Source organism: Tiliqua scincoides, chromosome 6 (genome assembly GCF_035046505.1).
Source record: "Tiliqua scincoides isolate rTilSci1 chromosome 6, rTilSci1.hap2, whole genome shotgun sequence".
Classification (NCBI taxonomy): domain Eukaryota; kingdom Metazoa; phylum Chordata; class Lepidosauria; order Squamata; family Scincidae; genus Tiliqua; species Tiliqua scincoides.
The window spans coordinates 68,431,733-68,455,344 of record NC_089826.1 but is presented as its reverse complement, the minus strand read 5'-3'; the positions used below and the strand labels follow the sequence as shown (position 1 = coordinate 68,455,344).

The 23,612-nt window shown below is 42.1% G+C and overlaps 1 protein-coding gene across 2 annotated transcripts in view; it reads left to right on the top strand.

Annotated features, from left to right (window-relative positions):
• Positions 1–13,764, top strand: part of GABRB1 (gamma-aminobutyric acid type A receptor subunit beta1) — a 116,562-nt gene extending 102,798 nt beyond the window's left edge. The window contains exons 6-9 of one of the 2 annotated variants that reach the window (XM_066631864.1): positions 4,129–4,266; positions 5,248–5,400; positions 6,552–6,787; positions 13,417–13,764. In XM_066631864.1, the coding sequence (XP_066487961.1) occupies positions 4,129–4,266; positions 5,248–5,400; positions 6,552–6,787; positions 13,417–13,764 (875 nt within the window). Of the gene's footprint in view, positions 1–4,128; positions 4,267–5,247; positions 5,401–6,551; positions 6,794–13,416 lie in introns of both variants that reach the window. The other variant, XM_066631863.1, reaches the window with a different exon arrangement.
• Positions 13,765–23,612: the final 9,848 nt, after the last annotated feature.

Here is a 23,612-nt window from a genome sequence, read left to right as displayed (position 1 = left end):
TTGGCAGTCAGACTCCTAGACTAGACTACAAAGTCTGCATGACCTACAGAGTTTTCCCCAGCTGTGCCTAAAGACCCCAGGGCTTCCATATATTAAACAAGTCTTGACATTCAAAGTGAATATGCAGGCAAGCCTGTGATGTCACCAGAACTCAGGAATAGCCAGCTTGTTGGCAACTGTGTATGCACTCAGGTCAAAATTAAATCTCTCTACGTGCAAGCAGCTGAACTTGTGAGACTTTTCATGTCTCATTTTGGGGGGGGGGGGAAGGCACGGACTGTTTGGCAGTAATGCATTCATTCTTATATTATTGGCCTTTGGCGCAGTTGATGCATTTACTGGTTTTCTGCCAATGTGTGAACAGCTGCTTGGAGCACAGACTGTCAAAGCGAAGAATGAATGCAGATTCATCTGTGGCAGACTTAATTCACCGTTTAATATATTAGTCCAGTTCATGCTGCAGTGGACCTCCCTTTTTCATCCTCTGTTTTTATTCAAAATGTTTACTTAATGAATTCAATGTGTGTACCCCATTATAAATATTTTTTTTCTACTAGAAATGTTATGCCATCCTTTTCTAGTAGAAAAGTGTAATGCCCACATCTTAATAATGTTTGGTACTTCCCAGTTCACTGAACAGCTGGGAGGTCCAGGAGTGGCCTTTACAGGGGCAGTTTCCATGTGAGGAGCCAGGATGGTGTAATGCAGAGGTTCCAAACTGGGGCATCGTGATACCCCAGCTTGGGAAGCCCTGTCTCTGCCCCCTTAAGGGGCGGGGGATGTAGCAATGCAATACAATTGCACCACCACTGGGGACAGGAGGGGGGTTTCAGACTTACCTAAGCCAGCACTGGCCTCTGGGGGGGGGGTCCGGAGAGCCCTGTGGGCCCCTCTGCAAGGTTCACCGTACCTCAGAAAAGTTAAAAACAGCAAGTACAACTCACTTCCAGTTTGCGATTGCGAAGCTAGAAGTGGGTTGTGATCACTATTTTTAACTTTTCTGAGTGAAGGAAGAACTGCAGAGGGGTCTGTGGGGTCCCTACACCTCCTAGAGGCCAGCACTGGCTTAAGGTAAGTCTAAACCCCCTTTCTGTCCCCAGGGGTTGCACAATCATGGTGATCGCATTGCCATCATCCCCCTGCCCCTACACACACTTCCCAAACTCTCCCAGACTTCCCAAACTCCAAGTTTGGGAACTGCCACTTTAGTGGTTCAAGAGTTAGACCTGGAGGATCCAGGTTCAGCTCCCTGGAGACAGGGTTCCACTGGGTCCATTAGATGTCCAGTCTTGAGTACACTTCTGACTCGCAAGCTCCAAATCCTAGAATTTCCTGAACAAGCACTCTCTCCATCCCCCAGCTCTGGGCCAGCAGCTCAAAATGCTGTTTGTTCTGCTCTAACATTCCGTTGAGTGGCTCCAACAATTCTCACAAGATCTTACACAAGTTGGATACCCCATACACTCTTTCCTCATTTTTTTCCCCTCAAGGTATTGGCAGTGGTGTGGCTGGGCGTGGGTGTCAGTTGCCCCAGGTACAATCCCTTTGGGGGGAGGGATGTCAGGGGGTGCCTTCTGGAGGCCTTCAGATGCCCAGGGAGGCCATGTGCAGCCTCCCTGAGCCTCAGAAGGTCTCAGAAAGCATTCTGGAAACCATAGAACTGGCCCTCCTCACCCCCAGCAGTATCTTTTCTAGTGGCTGGCTGCTGGTGTTCTTTTGCATCTTGTTAGGTTGTGAGCCCTTTTGGGACAGGGAACCATTAGTTGTTTGTTTGATTTTCTCTGTAAACCGCTTTGTGAACTTTTGTTGAAAAGCGAATAATAATAATAATAGAATGGCACCTGGTTTTATCAAAAGCTGGAAGTGTCTTTCTAAGGCTTCCAGCAGGCCTTCTGAGGCCCGCAGAGGCCTCCCTATGCCTCAGACCACCTCCCACACACCCCTGGGGAGTGTTCTGGGCATTCTGATGTTAAAAAACTTTCTGCCCCTGAATGCTAGATCCCTTAGCTACTCCATCAACAGATAATGGAACTATAGCACAGCCTAGATCCCCTAGACCTCTAGAACCAGATAATAGGTCTCCTTTCCCCACCCCAGGTTTGGGCCCTATATGGGGCTGCTGCTTTCAGCCACAGATGTGTGTTTGTTATCAGCCTAGTTCTTATCCCCTGGGGGCTGGGGATAAGAATAGGCCCTCAGTTTGGCTGTACTTGTCGTAAGAGGCGACTAAACAGCCACCGGGTAGATGGGACTCGTTAGCCTGGGAAGGCAGCTCATCTGAGAGAAGGAAAACTCTCATCCCAAACCTCCACTGCCTTGTGGCTAATTCCAGTTACGGAAAAGGCTTCAGGAGTCAACCTCGAGGCAAAATCTGGAGCCGGAGTCCCTGAGGCAGTTCATGGCTGAACACAGTCACGTTCTGGCAACTCCTGCAATGCAGCTGGAACCAACCGTATTGGCTTCTGCCTTTCCACTGGACCATTTCAGCGATGTGGAGAGGGGGAATTTGCTGCTTGGGTAACAGTCTATTCTCCATATCTACTTTACCCAGGCTTCGCGCACTGGAGACGACACTCTGTTCCAGAACCACTATTCAGAGCGCGATACCATAGTCTTCCGAGACTAAAGGATGCCAACAACAACAACAGTTCTTGCAAGGAAACAAGGGATACCTAGCAACTTCAGAACACTCCCCACACAAGATTGCATGTTTTCAACCCAAGGAAAAAATTACAGAATGGCTCCAATGGCAACTGGGAGAGCCTGGTTACTCTGCGTGTTGTGGTGCTTGCAATAAACATGCAGTCCCCCTGTAGCTACACTACTGGTCCTTTGATCTTGCTGTGTTCTTTCACTTTTGCTGAGGTTACACAAAATAAATGAACATGAAGTTTCCTTGTCAATGTAAAGGTTGCAAGCTCCAGTGATGCTACATTCACACATATGGCATGAGAGTGAAAAAGAGGTGTGAGGAATAAGCACTCTGGAAATTCAAACCTGCAGGGATTGCTGGGGGGGGGGGGGATGTCAGCTATTTCTGGCAGAAAGCACAGAGCTATCCTGCAAGTCTTGGCTGCCCCCTACAGGTGCTCTGCAAATTCACATCCTCCTTTGACAGGCATCCTTATTTCAGAACACACCTGCCATGGTACTCTTCCCTCTCCCTGCCAGCATGAGCCAGAAGTCACAATTTCAGCAGCATCAAGTTGAAAAATTGCTTTTCTCTTACACAATTATTTGTGACTGGAGGCACCAATAAGGCAGCTTCCTAAAGTGATTGTGTGAATCCATGACAGAAGTAGGGGGGGAAAAACATTCTCTGAAAGTACTGTCTTGGGAGTGTAACTCCATCTCTTCACCTTTAACCAGGCTTATTAAACAACGCTCTCCATTTTGGGTAATGCCCCCTTTTTCACAACTCGTGTGAAGGACATAAATCTGAATTCTGACCCCTCATTTTATAAACAGTTATAGCTTTTGGAAGGATTTCAGTAGCCAAGGCATTGTCAATAAGAACATAAGAACAGCCCCGCTGGATCAGGCCATAGGCCCATCTAGTCCAGCTTCCTGTATCTCACAGCGGCCCACCAAATGCCCCAGGGAGCACACCTGATAACAAGAGACCTCATCCTGGTGCCCTCCCTTACATCTGGCATTCTGACATAACCCATTTCTAAAATCAGGAGGTTGCGCATACACATCATGGCTTGTAACTCGTAATGGATTTTTCCTCCAGAAACTTGTCCAATCCCCTTTTAAAGGCGTCTAGGCTAGACGCCAGCACCACATCCTGTGGCAAGGAGTTCCACAGACCGACCACACGCTGAGTAAAGAAATATTTCCTTATATATTCCATGTATAGTCAATAGTATTCCATGCCTGAGAACATCTGCCCAAGAAATAAAAATAAATGTATTTCTTAATTTGATTTTTCCATTTAACTGAATCTGCAATTTTTTAAAAGTCAGCTACCGTTTTTCTTTTAAAACAATCTAGTTTAGAATGAAATGTTAATTTAATAACAAGCATGTAAAGTCTACACTGACCATTTCTTAGCATTGAAACATTACTATCTATCAAACAGATTGAGAAAAGGGCTGTTTTTCTCTTTTCATTTTCCTACTGTAGATGGTTATACAACCGATGATATTGAGTTCTATTGGAATGGAGGGGAAACTGCTGTTAGTGGAGTTAATAAAATCGAGCTCCCTCAGTTTTCAATTATCGATTACAAGATGATCTCAAAAAAAGCGGAGTTTGCAACAGGTAAGCATTGAGGATCTGAAAATATACTCTAGATCAGTGTTTCTCAAACTGTGGGTTGGGACCCACTAGGTGGGTCGTGAGCCAATTTCAGTTGGGTCCCCATTCATTTCAATATTTTATTTTTAATATATTAGACTTTATTTATTTATTAGTAGAATTAGTAGAATTTATTTATTAGTAGAATTAGTAGAATTAGTAGAAATTAGTAGACTTTATTTATTTATTAGTAGAATTAGTAGAATTTTAGAATTAAAATTAGTAGAATTTTACTCACTTGATGCTACCATGGTATGTGACTGCATTTGGGGAAATGTTACAGACCTGTACTTTGAACAAGCTACTACATTCTTTTAACAATGATAGTAAATGGGACTTACTCCTGGGTAAGTGTGGGTAGGATTGCAGCCTAGAATGGTTAAAAATTTTCCTGCTTGATGATGTCACTTCAGGTTCATGACATCAATTCCGGTAGGTCCTGACAGATTCTCATTCTTAAAAGTGGGTCCCAATGCTAAATGTGTGAGAATCACTGCTCTAGATGAAACAGCATTTGAAAAGAAATAGTGGCATCGCTAGGGGGTGTGGGCCACACCAGGTGGCATACACAGTGGGGGTGACACCACTACTCACCAAAAATTTTTAAATCTTGGTATTTTCAAATAGTACCATCATGTTATATATCAATCAATGTGTAATTTCATGCAGAATGCAATGAAAAAAACAAGTTGAAATATCTCCATTCTATCAAAAGTTATAACCACAAACACCAGTGGGGGCAGGGTGGTGGGTGGGTGGTGGGTGGGAACATCACCCACGTCCACTGCCTAGGGCTTTGTCCCACCCACTGCATGGGAGGAGGTTCATCGTAGGGGTGAGGCGCTGGCCTCCTACACTGGATGTTGCAAACCCTAGTGACGCCACTGTAAAGCAGCAAGGTGTTCCTGGTATCACTTTTTAATTATTTATTTATTTTTAAAATAGGAGCTTACCCCAGACTATCACTGAGTTTTCGGCTTAAAAGAAATATCGGCTACTTCATTTTGCAAACCTACATGCCTTCTACTCTGATTACTATTCTGTCATGGGTATCTTTTTGGATCAACTACGATGCATCGGCTGCAAGAGTTGCTCTAGGTAATTTACTCTTTGGACTTAGGCAGCTCCTTAAATTTCCTGAGTGTATTTGCCAGCAAATTTGCCTGCCCTGCACTATTGCCACAACATCCCTGAAACAGCATAACATCAGTTTGTGTTCTTGTATTGGCACAGCAATAATTGAACTTTTAAATCATAAATCATGAGTTCCATTGCTTGGCTAGGACTTAGCTATTATGAGCCCCTTTAGCGGGCTTGGATATACTTCCTTTCAATTAGGGCTAGAAAAAGCTACATCACAAGCACAACCAATCCTCTTAACATGAAAAAAAAAAAAACCATTTTCAGACACATGGGCACAACACACATGTCAGAGCAGCACGTTTGTTGGTGGACGATCCACTACAAAGTATCTTCACAAAAATCCAGTTGAGTGGGAGCTACACCTGACCACACCTTGGTACTCGTATATTATGTCAAATTAATAGAGGTGTTTGAAAACAGCATTGTTTACTTGACTTGCTAGTAAGCCCATCATGTTCAGTAAGACTTGAGCTGTAATCCTTTCTTACTCACTGGAAACAAACCCCTCTACCAATTCATTCATTCAGTCAAAAGATTTTAATCCTGTCTGTGAAGCTCAAAAGTTTCATAATTCAGTGAATAGCTTTTACAAACAATAAAACCATCATCAAAATTTATTTTTGAAAAACCTTGATATATAATGAAAGAGAATAATAATAACAGCACAGCAATATAAAATGGTGTCAAATGTAGCAGAATCCACAAAGAAAAATCCAGCTGAAAGATTTACCCTGAAAAAACTGGCAGTGATAAAACCATGTGCAGACTAATTAAAACCTGGTGGGAAGAGTAGGTCTTCAGCAACCATTTAAAAGCAGAGAAGTAGAGCTCTGACAGGTTTCCCCACATAGAAAATTCCAAATATGAGATGCCATTCCAGAGAAAGTCCTGTGCCTGCCTATCGAATCTGTGTCAGCAGAGAACAGTGAACTCATTTCTGCTGAAATTCACATTAAATTTTCCTGATAGGCAGTGCTCCTAACCTCAAAGATCCTGGTATAGTTTGATGTTTGATAAATTCATTTAAAATGCCTTTTAGCAAAATTGTATTGGCAGCATTCCCCACGTGAAGAGTTGTCTTATGCAGCTCTCTTCTTGCTTCCTAGGAATCACCACTGTGTTGACGATGACCACCATCAGCACTCATCTCAGGGAGACACTGCCAAAGATTCCTTATGTGAAGGCGATAGATATCTACCTAATGGGATGTTTTGTGTTTGTGTTTCTTGCCTTGCTGGAATACGCATTCGTAAATTACACATTCTTCGGGAAAGGCCCGCAGCATCAAAAAAAGGCAGCTGAAAAAGCCACTAGTGAGAAGAGAAAACTTGAAATGAATAAAGTCCAGGTAAAGTATGTCTGTGAACGTCCATGTACTTTCATTTGTATCTGGTAGAAGTAAGTGCTGTTGGAGAAGCAGTTCAGTAAAACAAACACACTGAGGCCCAAATCCTAACCAACTTTCCAGCACTGGCATTGCAGTGCCAATAGGACGTGTGCTGCATCCTGCAGTTGGGTGGCACTCCCAGAGACCTCCTCAAAGTAAGGGAATGTTTGTTCTTTTACCTCTGAGCTGCATTGCCCTTATGTCAGTGCTAGAAAGTGGGTTAGGATTGCACCCTGAGTAGTACAGGCGTTCACTGTTATCCATGGGAGATATGTTCCTGCCTCCTGTGAAAACCAGAAACCACAGATAAGGGGGAACCCTATCTCCACACAATCTGTGCACCTCCCCATGTACTCCTCTCCCACCCATTACCTTCATTTGGCTTCCTTACCCTGGCACCACACAAGTACTGTATGTGCCTCCCTTTTACCAAATGCTATAAACTAACAAGCTTATAGGAAGACAAGCAGGCAGGCATCCTGAATGCTGAAGACTAAACAAACGTTAACAGGAAGCAGGAACTGTCCTGTTTCCTGTTAACATTTTGTTTGTCTCCTTCCTCTACCATGAAGGCTCCCTGCCTGCAAGAGTTAAGCAAGAAATTCTTCTGGTATTAAACAAAACATGCATGCTTGCACAGTTAGTAAAGAAGAACAATGATAATGGGCACAGGGAACAGGAGAGCACAGAGTGCTGTCTTATTCTTTATATAAGTTTCCCCCCGTCCACATTATTTGTATCCATGGATGGGTAAAATAGAACCTGTGGATACAGGGGTGACAGATGCATTTCATTTAAAGATCCCAAATTATTGAAATGGGTTGCAATTCTTTAAGCCAAATGTATAAAAATTGAAAAAGTTGATTTTAAAAACATATTAGACATTATAAAAGGTGTGTTAAGAGCGCTAACCTCTGCATGTTTACTCAGAAGCAAGCCCCAGTGTGTTCAGTAGGACTTACTCCCAGGTAGATTTACATGGGACTTTTGCCTTAACTGCTGAGGCTGATGTCTAATTTGGCCCAAAGGCTGCATTGATTTTACCATTCTTTATGCAAAGAAGGAAGGCCCATAGCCAGGGAGACAGACCAGGGACAGACTGCACTTGCTCCCTGTGTGGAAGGGATTGTCACTCCCAGATTGGCCTTTTCAGCCACACTAGATGCTGTGCCAGAACCACCTTTCAGAGCGCAATACCGTAGTCTTTCGAGACTGAAGGTTGCCAATACAATGCAAGGTTCCTCTCAAAATAATGATTCTTCTGAGGAGTACTTGGGCACTTGAATAATTATTGCTCTGTGTGTGTGTGTGTGTGTGTGTGTGTGTGTGTGTGTGTGTGTGTGTCTCCAGGTCATTGAACCTTAGAAGTTTCTAGCAAGAGAATTGGGCAAGCAGAAAACTTGGGCAAAAAAAATAATAAAAAGATGCAAATTATTTCCCATTTTGGGCAATATTTACATATGCTACATTTGTTAGCAATCATGATAAACTCTGTTATGGATTGCAAAAACATAATTCAGAGCAAGCGAATAGCCCAGATGATTCATGCAGATCAGGAGGCTTGAAGTGATTTAGAAATGCACTGTAAAAAGTAGTAACCTCCTTCGTAAGACTTTAAATTAAAGCAGTAATTCATCCTCCACTTGCCATGTAATAAGCAGTGAGCGCAAACCACTTTAAAATGAATGGACCCCACATGAATCATCCATTTAAACTATTAGCACTTGTGAGTTATTTGTCTTTACAATGGAGCACAAACAATAGGGCAACATTAATGATATTTACACTCCTATTGCAACTTACTAATTTTGTTACACATGACAAATCATATATTTACCCACTGCAGTTGAAAGCTTATGGATGGGCAGTCCATTTTCCTCTTATTACCCCATTCCAAGTAATTAAACAACGGCTCCCTTACCCTTTGCATCCAACATCCAATACTCATATATACTGCCGATGACTATGGATGTTCTATCAGTGTCCTGCCTAACAGCCACTGATCATGAATGTGTATGATCTTCTAAAAAAAAATAGAGAACATCACTACACCTTCAGACACAGAGCTCACACAGAAGATTATAGAAAAAGTGCAAAACAATGCAGAATCCATTTATGGAGAATGCTGGCTTGCTGGTGAGCAGAATTGCCTCATCTGAACAGAACTGAGAGTGCACATTGAAACAGCCCAGACCCAGCCAATGCAGGGGAAGATAACTAATGGTGGTATAAGCTGACATTCAGAGAAGCTTGCCCACCATTACTGATTTTCTTACCAAGGTGTCTTGGAGTTCAACAGAACACAGTCTGTAAAGCACTGTAATAACAAATTCCACTTAGGAACCAATCCTATCCAACTTTTCACTGCCAGTACAGCCACAGTGCAGCCCAGAAGTAAGGAAACAAATATTCCCTTATCTTGAGGAGGCCTCCGTGACTGCCCCTCCAACACAAGATGCAGCACATGCCCCCTTGGCATGGTTGCATCAGCACTGGAAAGTTGGATAGGATTGGGCACTGAGTAAAATATAGGTTCTTTCATGTCATAGACAGAGAAGCAAAGATGAGACTTGCACAAAGCAATGGCTGAGTGGGGATTTGGGCTGAACAGTCCAAGACTTAGCAGATTTACTCAGGGCAGGAGGTCTGGCTCAGTTGGTAGAGCCTGAAGATCTGAGGCTGCCAGTTCGAAACAACCGGAAGTACCCTAGAACTGATGACACGCTGATGTACTGATGAGCTGACCCTCGGTGGCAGAGAGGAGTTGCTGTCAAGTGGAGCGTGGGAGGCGAAGGGCCAGAGAGAGGCCAGACCTAGAAGGAATCCAGCTGGAACGAGGAGTTCTATGAAAGACTAGAACTATTCAATTGTAAAAATCCCTACGGGGTTTTAGGACAGCCTGCCTATGTAAACCGCCTTGGATTAAAGTCTGAAGAGAAATCTGACGACCAAAGAAAGGCAGTATATAAATACCTGTATAAATAAATATAAGACCCATGGTGTTCATTGGGAAGAAATCGCACCCTACTAAGGGCCCAATCCTAAGCAGCACACCTCCAATGCTCCAGCCCCACCACCAGTAGTGGGTGTTGTAAAAGTGCCATAAGGCACTTTCCCCTTAGCAGGAGACCTGGCCAGGGGGCCTCAGTGCAAGGACACATTGGTGGAGTGCTGGGTATTCAGTATCCTTGTTTTTAAAGCCCTTAGGCTTAGAAGGCCCCAATTTTTAAGGCCTTTAGAAGACCAGGGATGTCTCCCCGGCCCTTAAAAGGCCTTCTAAGTGCCTTAAATAGCACTTCCAGTTTTTGACAAAAACTGGTCTTCAGAGAGCCAGAAGAGGTTGTGCATGACCTCCTACAGCCCTCAGAATACACTAAGATGTGGGAGGGTGGCATTCTGCAATCCTGGTCCTGGGTGGAACATGGGCCAGGATTGCCAGTGAGCGATAGACATGTCCTCCTAGTGTTGCAAGGTTGAAGGAAGCAACTCAATAAGGTTCGGAACCAGGAGTGAAAGTTTGCAGGCTTCTTTATTTCATCGCATGCGGTGGGCACCCACGGGACTCATGTCCAGAGCAAATGGGCACACCCAAGTATAGAGGGGTGCACTTTTATACCTTTGAATCTCTTTGTCTAAAGCCCTGGCTATTTGTTTTGTGTGTGTGCGTGTGCAAAGTTTATTTATTTATTACAGATACAGGTAAGGAAAATGGGTTAAACTTAGGGCTGGGACTACATAGGTTACACATGAGGGTATTGGCCATAGATTACAACATGTCTTAATCCAAAAAAGAAATCAACGACTGAAAAGAAAAATAGTCATTTATACAAAAATTATCATATTTGTCATTATACTAATTAATGATTTAACTAAATCAATATTGTTTAACTAAAATTATTTATCCAATCATAAAAAGGTTTCAAATTTTGCACATACAATATTCTTGCTGCTATACTGATATGTACAATAAAATGTTTCTTATATTGATCTTCAATTTCTAATATCGCATTTAAGAGGAATATTTCCGGTTTGAATGGTACTACACAATTCAATATCTCTTGTAACAATATATGTCACTTTCCAATATTTCTTTGCTTTCCGCATATCCACCACATATAATAAAGAATTCCCTTAATCTCTTTGCATATCTAACAGTTATTTGATGACCCAGGGTACATTTTTGCTACTTCCTCTGGAATTAAATTTTCATCTATAAACAATTTATATAAAATACCACTTTAATTATCTTAATATTTGTGTTCCAACTTTGTTTTCATTTACATCTGCTTTGATTTGACATAATTAACGGAATACTCTTCACTTCTGAGAATTCAATCCATTAATATCTACAAAAAAAATTCCACTTGTTATTCAGCCATTTTCACTTCCTGTCTTAGTATTTGCTTTGTTCTCTGTCTTGTTGATATTTTCCTTCTTGCTCCTCCCACTGCTCTTTCCACTCCTTCCTCTTAACTCTCTTATATTTCTTGATCCCTCTCTTTTCTTCTTCCGTTTTCTCCATTTTATTCTTTTTGAATTTAATTCAAAGATTCTTCTTCTTGAAAGGACGCGCTCTCTTTCTCTGAGAGTTCCATCTTTTTTTCCCTGAAAATTCTGAGTTCTAATAATAAATGCTGCTTTTTCCATCTCCTGTCTCATTACAAAAATCTCCAATTCTTTAGTTTCATCTGACATTTGATCCATTCTTTTTTCCATCCCCTCCATACTTTTCTTTGTTTGTCTGTTTGTCAGGGAGGAGTTTATTTGCCTCATTTGTTCAGATAGTTTTCCAACCTCTTGCTTCAATTCATTTCTGAATTCTCATAACATATCCATTAATGAGGTCTGACTTTTGCTAACATCCTTTAAATTTTTTGATGTCATTCTTATCAGTATCAAATCAAGCTGATATAACTCTGGCTATAAAAAAGAAAAAGAAAAAGGTCTAACAATTAAAGAATCAACCAAGTCTCATTATCTTGCTTCACCTTCTTGTAAGGCTAATTCCCAAATTTTATATCTAAAAGGAATAAGTCAATAATCCATTTCAAGTCAATATCAGTGTCCAAACATTCCCACAGTTAAAGAGTCATCTAATTCTTATTATCTTGCATCCCTTCTTGTCAAAGATAATCTTTAAGTTTTTATATCCAAAAGGGGTGGGTCAGTAATCCAAGTCAAGTTAATAACACTGTCAAATTAAGTTAGTATACCTTTAATTGTTCAGGCCTGAGTCAAGCCTTTTGTGGCAAAAATGAAAGTGAAAGTTATTCCATCCTTTAAAGATTGTTAATTTCTTTTCCATGCATACCATTCTAACAGGGTGATCCTTTATCTTCCCTTATTTATCTTGTCTTGTTTCTTGCCTTTTCTTCCAGTCATCCTTGTTACAAAAAAGAAAAAAAAAATACTCCAGCAGGGTCTTCTTTAAATTCACATTTGCTCTTTTTCCCCTCTGGGTGGCTGCAAGCCAACATAAATAATCTTAAAGTTGTCTTTCTCTCCTTCCAACCTCTTGATTGCAATTCTTTTTATAGCCTTTTAATGAACTGGTTACTCACAGTTAAGGGCTTTGTTCGTTTTCATGTTTTATCTAGGCCGTTGGGGGGGGGAGTCTTCAGCTGTCCAAGCAGTCTCCAAAGATGGCATCCTGGATACGATGCGATTCAGCACAGAGCTGAATATCGGGGGGAAAATCTCTGAAACCGCCATCTCAAGAGACTGCCCCGTTCAAGCTCTCAGCCTTCGTTCCTTCTTCTTGGCAACGAAGAGTACCTCATTGTTGAGGTCCTTGAAAAACACATCTATTTAGCAGTTCCCCCCGGAGCCCTCCAAGGTTCCCTGCTACTTCACTGTTAGCTTCACCCCCCAGCCCTGGCTATTTGATTGGTTATATTTTGCCACAGAAGTGGGCAATCACTTGATCGGTTACAATTTACATCACAGGTGTAGTTTTGCCCACAAAGTCTGGAAAATTACAAGTTTTCTGAAGACAGGTAGAGAACAGCATAACTCATAACATAAGTGATAAGGCACATCTCTTCTTGGTGCATCTCACCATCCTGGGCGCATCTCTTGCCAGTGCAGCCTGGTACTGTTATCTTCTGCATTCCACTAGCATAAATGCATTGAGGCCCCTTTTTGCAAAGGCAAGGCATTTTGTCTTTTACTAAGCTAAGCAGCCTTGTTTCCTATGGCTCTCTTTTAGCCCATGACTCTTGTTCTGCCTGGGGTCACGGGCCTGGTGTTAAAGGTCACCCTGCCTCACTAGTTCTTCTCCTCAAGAATAAGCTTGGAAACCTAACAAATACGAGGTTAATATGGCAGATATTTACATAAGCAAAGGATAGCAATATCTAAAGCAATTGCCAAATGCAGGTTGTATCTCAGAATTCCCTTTGGCATTGTCTCAACAGTGTTGGCGCTGGGCGGGCAGAATTGGTAGGTTAAGGTTGTCCATTTTCTGCCTTCTTTGGTCATTGCACGTTTTGAGCAATTGTCTTCATTGCAACTGACTGCTTTGCACGAGTATAAAGCAGTACAAATGGATTAGAGACCCTCTCTAAAACATGCTTCTTCTCTAGATCAATGCGCATGGGAATATTCTTCTTACCACCCTGGAAATGAGAAATGAAGTCAGCGGCTCCGATGTGCTTTCAAGTGTGAATGACCCAAGAGCGACCATGTATTCCTATGACAGCGCCAGCATCCATTATAGGAGGCCGGCCTCCACACGAGACCTCTACAGCAGAAGCACTTTGGATAGGCATTCAGCCCATCAAAAGGGACGCCTAAGAAGACGAGCATCACAGCTCAGAGTCAAAATCCCAGACTTGACTGATGTTAATTCCATAGACAAGTGGTCCAGGATGGTCTTTCCTATCACCTTTATTCTTTTTAACATCGTCTACTGGCTTTATTATGTGCACTGAGTGCTGCTGTGATTCCTCTACCCATCCAATCCAGACTCCTTTTCTCCTTTCCTCAATTTTGTCAACCTTAAGGACTGCTGGAGCCTCACCGCTACGTGTTCAAGGTACAATATCCAGCCATTCAGTGGGGTTCGGGGGTTCTTTTAACCACATCCAAAAATTAAACCATGTTTACTTCAAAGACTGTGTCTATTTGAACATACTATCATCCGTTAGATCTGCTTTCAAACAAGAAACGACATTGAAGACGTAAGTGCTATTCTTCTATTTCATTTCTGGTTCTAAGGTTATTTCTGGTTATCTTTCCTTTGATATTAGCATTTAAAATGTGAAATGGAACTTTGTCTTATTTTCCCACACACATTGGTACTGAATAGTTTCATCCTACCATTTGCCACACAGAGGTCCATATTATCTAAGGAAAAACAGGCTACATGCTTCCACCATAAATGAGTTCCCAGGTCTGCACCTTGAAATTATACAGTATGGGCATAACCGCATTCTGAAACCCTCCGCCATTAAAACACAGATATGCGAGAATGCCCCGCCTCCAGAGATTAGGGGATTTGAGCTCCCCTTGCCTCCAGAGGGTCTTCTGAGCCCAGCAGAACTCACGCACATCAGTCCGCTGCCTTTGCTGGGCTCAGAATGCCTCCCAGAGGCTGAAAAATACAACTTCCAGTTTTCAGCCAAAAAAACCTCTGGGAGGCATTCTGAGTCTGACAGAGGCTGCAGGCAGATACACGCTGCCTCTGCTGGGCTCAGAAGACCCTCTAGAGGGGGCACACGTGGAGGACCCACAGACCCAATCCACAGATAAATGAAACTGCGGATACGGGATCCATGGATACAGGGCCCCCTTATATATGCATTTATAGAAACCTACTTACATCAATGGGACATAATTGGGATACAACATTTAGCCAATTACAGAAATACCTTTGATAACATTGCTTTCTTTAGTACTGTTTCATTACAGCAGTTTTCATCCTGAGTTGATTGACAGCTACTGCAGCCACTGAGTGCAATGTATTTAGCCAATCAATCCCGGTTTCCAGCCTTATGATCAATTTTGTCTCCTATAGTGCTGTTTAAGTGCTCGGCTTTCCAGGAACACAGGATTCCCTTTGTTATTGGAGGTATTTCTGTAATGTTAGATTAGTAGATTATAGGCATTTTGACTAATTAAAAAGGTGTCCTAAATAAATTGGGTAGCAGATTTTTTTTAATTGCTAATAGTTTTAATATAAGTACATAAAAATTATGGGTGGCAGAGCACATTCTAGAAAGGCTGCCTCTTCCAAATAATGACTGCTGCAATATGCACCTGCATCATCTCAAAACAAAGAATTTTTTTCCCTTCAGAATCATGGTTTTTTAACATGCAGATTTATGCAAATACAATTCATCATTAACACTCCGAAAATTAACCAAAAGAGATTCCTTTAATCAGATGATGCATCAGGTGTGTTGTTAGGATCTGGGACTCTCACTATACGTGATTGCACCTCAGTTGTATAAGGTTTACTGGAAGAAAAAAGGAGACATTCAGATTTAGCCCTTTCCACTCCCATTAAACACATATCTGCATTACAAACCCAGATCAGCTTGACACTGGTTTAACAGTCATTTAAACCAAGGAACCATTTCAAGGAAGTCATGGTTTCCTTAAAAGAATCCTGGTAGTTTTGCAATAGAGCTAAAAATTCTATATTTGGGATTAGCCCCCCCCCCCCCATCACAAAGTTGTGTTTTGTAGGAGAGGCAGGGCCAAATCCTATCCAACTTTCCAGCTTTGGTGCAGCCGCAAAGCAGCCCCAATGTAAGGGAACAAATGTTCCCTTACCTTGAGGAGGCTTCTGTGACTGCTCCCCCATCACAGGAAGCAGGACATGCCCGATTGGCACGGCTGCACCAGCACTGGAAAATTGGATAGGATTGGGCTTGCAATGACTAATTATTTGTTTAAGTTTATGATGTAGATATGTCCGTACGCAGAGAGGAACTATGACACAAGTGGAGTACTGTTGATATCATAACTCCTATTCTGAGTATGCCCATGACCAGGATTTGATTAACAATCGTGAAGATAGGAGAGGGCATAGACAGCAGGTCGCAATGCATTTCCCTTTCCCAGTCTTGTGTGTGTGTACTAAGATCTATTTCCTATTGTAGCTCCCAGTTATGTCCCCCATGGTATGAATAGGAGGAAAACAGTGACCCACTTGTGCACAACCCCACCCACCCCCTAAGAGTACACAATTATCTATTTTCATCATCCCTTCTACAATGTTTATACATGAAGCCAACACTGGAAGACAAGGGGATGGGGGCCCTGTACTATATACCTCTATGTCAGCTGCAGTACAGAGGATGCAGGTATTTAACCTTCTCAAGATCTGGGAATGTAGAGAATCACTCCAGTTTTGTTCTAGCTAGGACAACAGTGCACCTCCATAGCTGAAAAGATTTAAATTGCATAATACTATGAAGTCCATTAATTCCCTCTTGCTTGACTAGTTACATCAAGTGCAAATTTAATCAATCGCTGATTATCACTGATACAATCAATCAACTAAGAATTCTTTAACTGGATAAAAGCCCTAAGCACAACCAATATTTATGTGTAATACTAGTGTCACTGATATTATATATAATATAACTGATGGTTATATTAGGCTGCAGTTCTGTGCAGACTTGTGTGGCAGTCACCATTGAACACAGAGAGACTTAAGGCCCAATCCTAAGGCACTTCAGCGTCAGCACTGAGCTCCAGCACCAGCACTAGGTACAACAAATGGGCTGTAAGGCAGGTCCATGACACCCTGTGCAGAGTCAGTACCAGTCGGCGCGGATCTCAGTGCTGGATGGATGCCGCTTGGAGCACGGTGGGGGCACTGGGTGGCAGCAAGGGTCATGGGGGAAGGCATTTCAGGGCTGGGGGATGGCGGTAGTGGGGTGGAACCGGCAGAGCCCTGCTACACCAGATCCTATGCTCGGTGTTGAAAAGCCCAACACAGAGCTCCTCCAGTCTGCACGGCAAATTAGCTGGCACAGAATGGAGGAGACCCATGATGGCAGCTGCATCCGCAGAGGCCTCTGGCAGCTCCGGCAGCGCTGCTGGATGCAGTGGAAGCCGTTTTGGTGCCTCTGCACCCGGTGGAGCTGCAGAGGCTAGGACTGGGCTGTTAATTCTGTGTAAACCTGCACAGGATAGCACCCTTAGACTAGTATTTCAGTCCATGAAAATGGAGACATTTGCAGGTGTCAGAGGCATAAATTGCTCAATGATATGCTGTGTACACATTTGCTGCTCTAGTATGGTTTGATTTTGTGAGTGCACCATGCCCTTTTGTCATAATTGAAAAAATGTCCAAGGCAGGGAAAACGGAAATTTTTTTCCCCCTCTCTTTCTAAGTGTTTGGTCAAAAGACTCACAAATCATCTGCCCACTAAATCTCTGCTCCCTGTGATCATATTGGCCAGGTAAACTGTCCATCTTTGATTTTTCTTCATGGCATCAGAAGATAATCCAAAAGGCACCTGATGTTCCATTCCTGTTATGTAGATGTAGTTCAGGCCAGTGCCTTTAAAGGAGTCCCTTGTAAACTGCTCCAGGTCCTTTGGAGGAATGGCAGAATGGAAAATAAATGGATTTTTTTTGAAGAAGAGACTTGATAGAACATTCAAGATGCCAGGTTTTAATTGCATATAGTTATTCCAGTCAGCTGCCTATGAATCATCTGCTGTAAATGGTAATGACAGGGCTGGTTCACACAATAGTCTAACTGGTAATTTTCTATACATAGCAAATTCATGCATATGTATCCAAAACCAAGCGTACAACATTATGTGACACCTAGGATCAAGGCATGTGTGCACCTATGTCCAATCTGTAGTCCTTTTAAAACTCTCTTTTTTAGCATGAAGGATCCGAAAAAATGACTGCACATCGATATGTGCAAAAAGTACTGGTCACATGTAACATGTGGGTGGGGAAATCATGTGATGCCAATGATTTATCAGACGTAGAGGATTACAACTTTGAAAAATGGGCACATTTACCCCAAGACTGTATGCATGCTGTCAAAACATTACAGAATGATTTTGCCACATTACTTTCACTTCATGAACACGGTATATGAACATGGTATCAAGTCCACTTACTGTCACTGTAAGTCTAACTTACAGTGAGAGCTAGATTTACTGTATTATTTACCATATGAAGAGTGCATCATTAAAAACTAGGAGTATCAAGCAAATGCAGACTGCTTGTCTTTTCATCTCTACTGTAATTCAGTAATTATCTCTTAACTTGCATGCTTACTTAATGTGAGCAATTGGAAAAAATTAGCATATAATTTCAATAAAAGTTGAAAACTGAATTTATTGCAAAGGAAGTAGATAAAGACATACTGCATCAAGTATGAAACAAAATACCCTTATCAAACAAATACCAGTCCCCAAATATGCCAATTATATTTGTGGACTTGCAGAGATAAATCTCTGCACTTCTAGTTCGCAACATGTTCGCCAAAGTCAAATTACTAGTGGAATTAAAATTAAAACATCCAAATAAATTAGCATGTCCATCGAACAAACTTACGCTACTAATGGCCCAATCCTATCTGGCCTTCCAGTGACAGAACTTGTGTTCTATTGATGGACATTCTGAGCCATTCCAAGTGAGTACTTAGTCCACTCCAGAGTAGGTAAGTCAGATCAGGGGTTTCCTAGCATTCCAGGAGAGCATCAGGGAGTGGACTGAGGCCAGCCCAAAGCAGGCTAGGCCAGATATTGGCACATATCCAGTAGCACATCAGTGCCACAGATATCCTATGCCCTCTTCCTGGCCTTGTCACACCCCTGGACCCACTTGGATTTATGCCAGCCAAAGGGCAGGGCAGGTCAGGTAGGTAAAAAGGTTTTTTACTTACCTCTCTATTGTTGCATGGTCCATGGCTGGTCCCTGCAGCAGAAGCTGTGCCACTGCATGCTAGGGGCCAGCTCAGGATAGGATTGGGCTGTTAGACTATAATCCTTTGTGAATTTACTTGGAAATAAGCCCCATTAAACACAGTGAGACTTACTTCCACATTATCATGGAGAGGATCAAGCTGCAGGAGATAGTAATTCACACAAATTTAGAAGCTTTGAATTCCCTGCAAATGCAATAAAAAGCAGTGTAAATCTGCATAGAAGGAAACAATGAGTAGATAAGCAGTTAATTAGCAATCTGTGAAGAGTGCATGAACAGAGCAGAATTTTTTTTAACCCATACATTTAGTGACTCCCTATTAAGCTGCATCATTCAAATCGCATAGTGCCTAGCTCTTTAAACATATTTCTTGACTTCAGTCAAAGTTACTGTCCTGTGCACAGGACCCCCAGCATGAGAAATGTGAAACATTGTGCTACCAAAATTCACTTGCAAGCCGAGCCCATTGAAATCAAAGAGACTTACTTAAGAGTAAACCTAATAGCAGGGTCAAAGACTTACATGGACCTCAAGGGAAACTTGATTTTCATTATTGGCCTAAGTTAAGCTTAAATTGAGAAGAGCACGTGCTGAAAAAATAAAATGAAATTTGGGATTTAAAATTAAAACCTCACACATACAGCAAAGATTAAAATATCCAGTTTGTATGAACTGAGCATTGCTGTTTTTCTGCCAAATATTACCTTGATCCCATTATGTGTTTTCAAGCTCTGTTCCTGTCAAGTCATGATTGCCATTCTGTTACCCTGGAGTTCCATAAAAAGAGTTCTTATCCTCTTCATGTCAGGATACACTCTGGGAATCTACATGTAGGGTGACAAATGTTCTGTGAAAAGTCACTAAAACTACCATTGAAATGAAACATAGGATAGGGTCGCTGCAATACTCCACAGTGACTTACCAGTGTTCTATAGTAAACATAGGGTTGCATCTTAAGTTTAGTTAGTTATGACCAAATCCATGGGACTTCAGTTAGTCATGACTAACTATGTTTAGAATACAACTCGTGGTATTTGAAACTGATGTTCAGTTTAAATGTGATATTAGGCATTTTAAGAACGCTTTTATCCCAGATTCCACGTACTCAGCATAACATATAAATGAGGCTGCTGACACCTGTAGATGCAGCATTAACATGCCAGGGATTTCTGGTCTAGGAGTATTCCATACTTGCTAGTTAATGTTTCATGTGCAAACAATCTAGTTATATATGACATCAAGCATGTAGCACACCACAACCATCATTTTGTTTTTTTTAAACGTGCCCAATGTAACATTTAAACTATGTCCAGACCAATCTAACAACTCTTGCTTTTGGCATTTAACTAGTTTACAAAGATGTACTTAGGAATTTGAGCAGTAATTTTATAGTTACCAATAACAACTTTTTTGTATATATATAATTGGATTAGAGGTAATTGGCAACCACTTAGAGGACAAGATCTCCAATACAGTTCACGATATTTTTCCATAAATTTGGGTTCCAGTTCTATACATAGTTCCTTGGAAGCATAGCATAGAGATAGCAGGTTGGGCAGTGGCTAAGGTCTCATATCCATTGGTTTCTCTGGTCAGGCAGATTCCTGAACCCTCAGTAAAAATGATAGCACAGAATGCACCAAAAGAGCTGGGGGGGGAGCCCCATACAGGGCCTTGAACCCCTAAGCACCAGCACTGTCTGGAATTAAGCCCACTGAATACACTGAGACATTACAAATAAACACCTATAGCAGTGGTTCCTTTTTTTCACTGGTGGCTCCCTTGACCTACTGACCCATTAGCTGTGGCTCCCCATTAGGGCTACAAGACTATACATTGTATAGTGCAGCAGATTTTTAGGGAAATTCTGTAGCTCCGCTAGCTGGTTACCACAGCTCCCCAGGGAGCACAGCTCACAGTTTGGGAACCGCTGATCTGTAGGATTGGGCTGAAGAGCCTTTGATACAACAGGCAACACTGTTCCTCAGAAACAAAACAAGAAGCAAATCCATTGTGCTAGACTTATGTCGCCTCCTCTGAAGTCTTTTGTTTTCATCCAGTCTCTTTGCTAGGAATGACCATGTATTAAAGCCTTCCAATGCACGGCCTGTAAGAGGAGTGAAAATCCTAGTTTGAGTCAATGCAGTGTTGCCAATTGGACGCAATCACTGATCACGGCCTAGAATTACCAGATCAAAACAAACATATATTTTGGAAATGGGAGTCAATCTTTAGCTTGGATGTTCTTCATAAAGCCAAGAGCGGCACAACACATCACCTTTGCTGCTCTGATTTCTCAGACCCTGGCCTAGCATCTTAACAGTTGTAAAAAATAACCTGGTTATTTTTTCCCTACTCCCTCCCCCAAAATCTCAGATCATCAAAACTTTAATGCCACAGTATACATTATTTCAGCAAGCTCCTTGCTGCTCTCATCTCAGCATGGACACATTTTCTTTTTTTGAAGAATCTTCCTTCTTTATCTTTTCAAGCATTCCCCTAAAATTCTTATACCTAAAGACCCAAAGTGCCAGGTGGGAAATAGAATTTTAAGCTGCTTTCTAAAGCTGCATTGAGGTTGATTTGAGAAAATTCACTCACGAAGTGCCTTCTCTGTTCTTGAGTATCCAAATCCATGAAAAAGAATCCATGAAAATAACATGCTTATAGAAGTGCCTTTTCTATATAATACTTGACTGAATTCCCACGAGCCAAACTTTTTAGTTTTAAATGAGGACTGCAAAGACCGCAAGGGAGTACTAAAGAGTTTTGTTTTTTTAAAATTGTAAATAAGATGCCCTTCAATATGCCTTTTTACAAGTGCCGCTGCCTAGGGAGGTACGTGGGGCGGCTGCAAGAAATAGGGCCTTCTCAGTAGTGGCACCAACGCTATGGAACTCCCTTCCCCTTGACTTAAGAATGGCTCCCTCTCTTGAGACCTTTCGGTGAGGCCTGAAGACCCTTCTGTTTAAACAAGCCTTCTGAGTTCTCGGCCTTTTTAACATCTTTTTAACATCTTTTAATATTTTTTACAGGCCTGATTCTTTTATGACTTGCTGCTGCTCTTTGCTCTTTTTACCTATTTTTTATTCTGACTCCTGTTTTTTATGATGTGTTAATATGTTTTTATTTGTTTTTAAATTATGTTTTTAATCTGTTGTAAGCCGCCTTGAGTCCCTTCGGGGAGAAAGGCGGGGTAAAAATAAAGTTATTATTATTTAATATATTAAATATTATTGTAGCAAAAAGTTGATTTACTGCCTTGTGCTGCAATTTTAGAAAGGGTATGTGCAGCTAATACTGGACCCTCAGGAAGTTTATAAGAAAATGCCATTAAAAAGTGTGTAATGCTAGTCTTCTATATCAGGGATGTCCAAACCCCAGCCCTGGGGCCACTTGCGGCCCTCGAGGCCTCTCAATGCAGTCCTCAGGGAGCCCCCAGTCTCCAATGAGCCTCTGGCCCTCCAGAGATTTGTTGGAGTCCACACTAGTCCGACGCAACTGCTCTCAGCGTGAGGGCAACTGTTTGACCTCTCGCATGAGCTGTGGGATGAGGGCTTCCTCCACTGCTTGTTGTTTCATGTCTGTGATGCAGTAGCAGCAGCAAAGGAAAGGCCAACCTTGCTTTGTGCAAGGCCTTTTATAGGCCTTGAGCTATTGCAAGACCTTCATTCATTCATATAAGTTCATCTTTAATATATTCATTTCTGTAAACTTATGTAAATTTATTCAGATTTTAAATGTAAATTAATTCTTTTTTTCCCTGGCCTCCAACAAAGTGTCAGAGAGATGATGTGGCCCTTCTTTGGACACCCCTGTTCTATATAATAAAATGTGTATAGCTTTGCTGAAATTTCTTCGCAAATTAATTTCTTTTAATGTCTGCTTCTCTTTCAAGATAGAAAATCTAACAATGCAATCCTGTGCATGTTTACTTGGAAATAACAGCCCAGTTCTGAAAGCTTGGAGCACCAGCACTGAGTAGCAGTGCTGGGTATTGCAAATGTGCCATAAAGCATGCTGGCAGCACCTGGGGAGGAGGGAATGCCGGCGCTGGGCTGGGCCAGTAGGCGGTGAGCCTCAGCACTGCTCAGTTGGCCAGCCCATGTTCCTACAATACCAGCTGGCAGTAATACATCTTGGGAGGGGGGGAAGGTGGTGAGTGGTGGAACAGGATGGAAAGAGAGCAGAGCAAAGGGAGGATCAGGCCCGGGAGGGGGTGAAGATAGTAGCAGCTTCTACCACTGCATCCTAACCCACTCTCAAGCTGGGCGAACCGACATGGGTCTCCTTGGCTCTGCACCCAAACACAGGCACAGAGCCAAGGAGATGAATTGCTGCCGGCTGCTGCCTACCCAGAAAAGGGAGCAAACGCTCAATTCCCCCAAAGAGACCTCTGGCGGTATCCTGGCACCCGCAGGATGCGGCAGTTGCTATTTTGGTGCCACTGGAGCCATGGGCACAAGGAGACTTAGGACTGGGCTGTAAGTCTCATTGTGTTAAACGGAGCTTCCTCCCAAGCAAATGTATATAGGATACTATTCATATTTACCCTGCATTCAACAGGACTTACTTCTCAGTAAACAAGTATAGGATTGCACTGTTAGTCTCCTAATGCTGCCCAATATTTCAGTGGAGTAGCTGATATCTACTGGAGTGAGTGCACTGTCCCCAGCTCTCACAAGGTGCTCTTAAATACAGTATATGTGAATCTGAGGTTGTTTAAAATTTTCAGACATTAAGAGAGACAGATTTCACTTCTTGTATATTTTCAGTCTATTGAACATATGTTGCTTAACTAGTTGCTTAACTGTGAGCTGACTCAGCTGATAGAATTGGACACATTTATGAAAAATCTAGTAACTGGCAT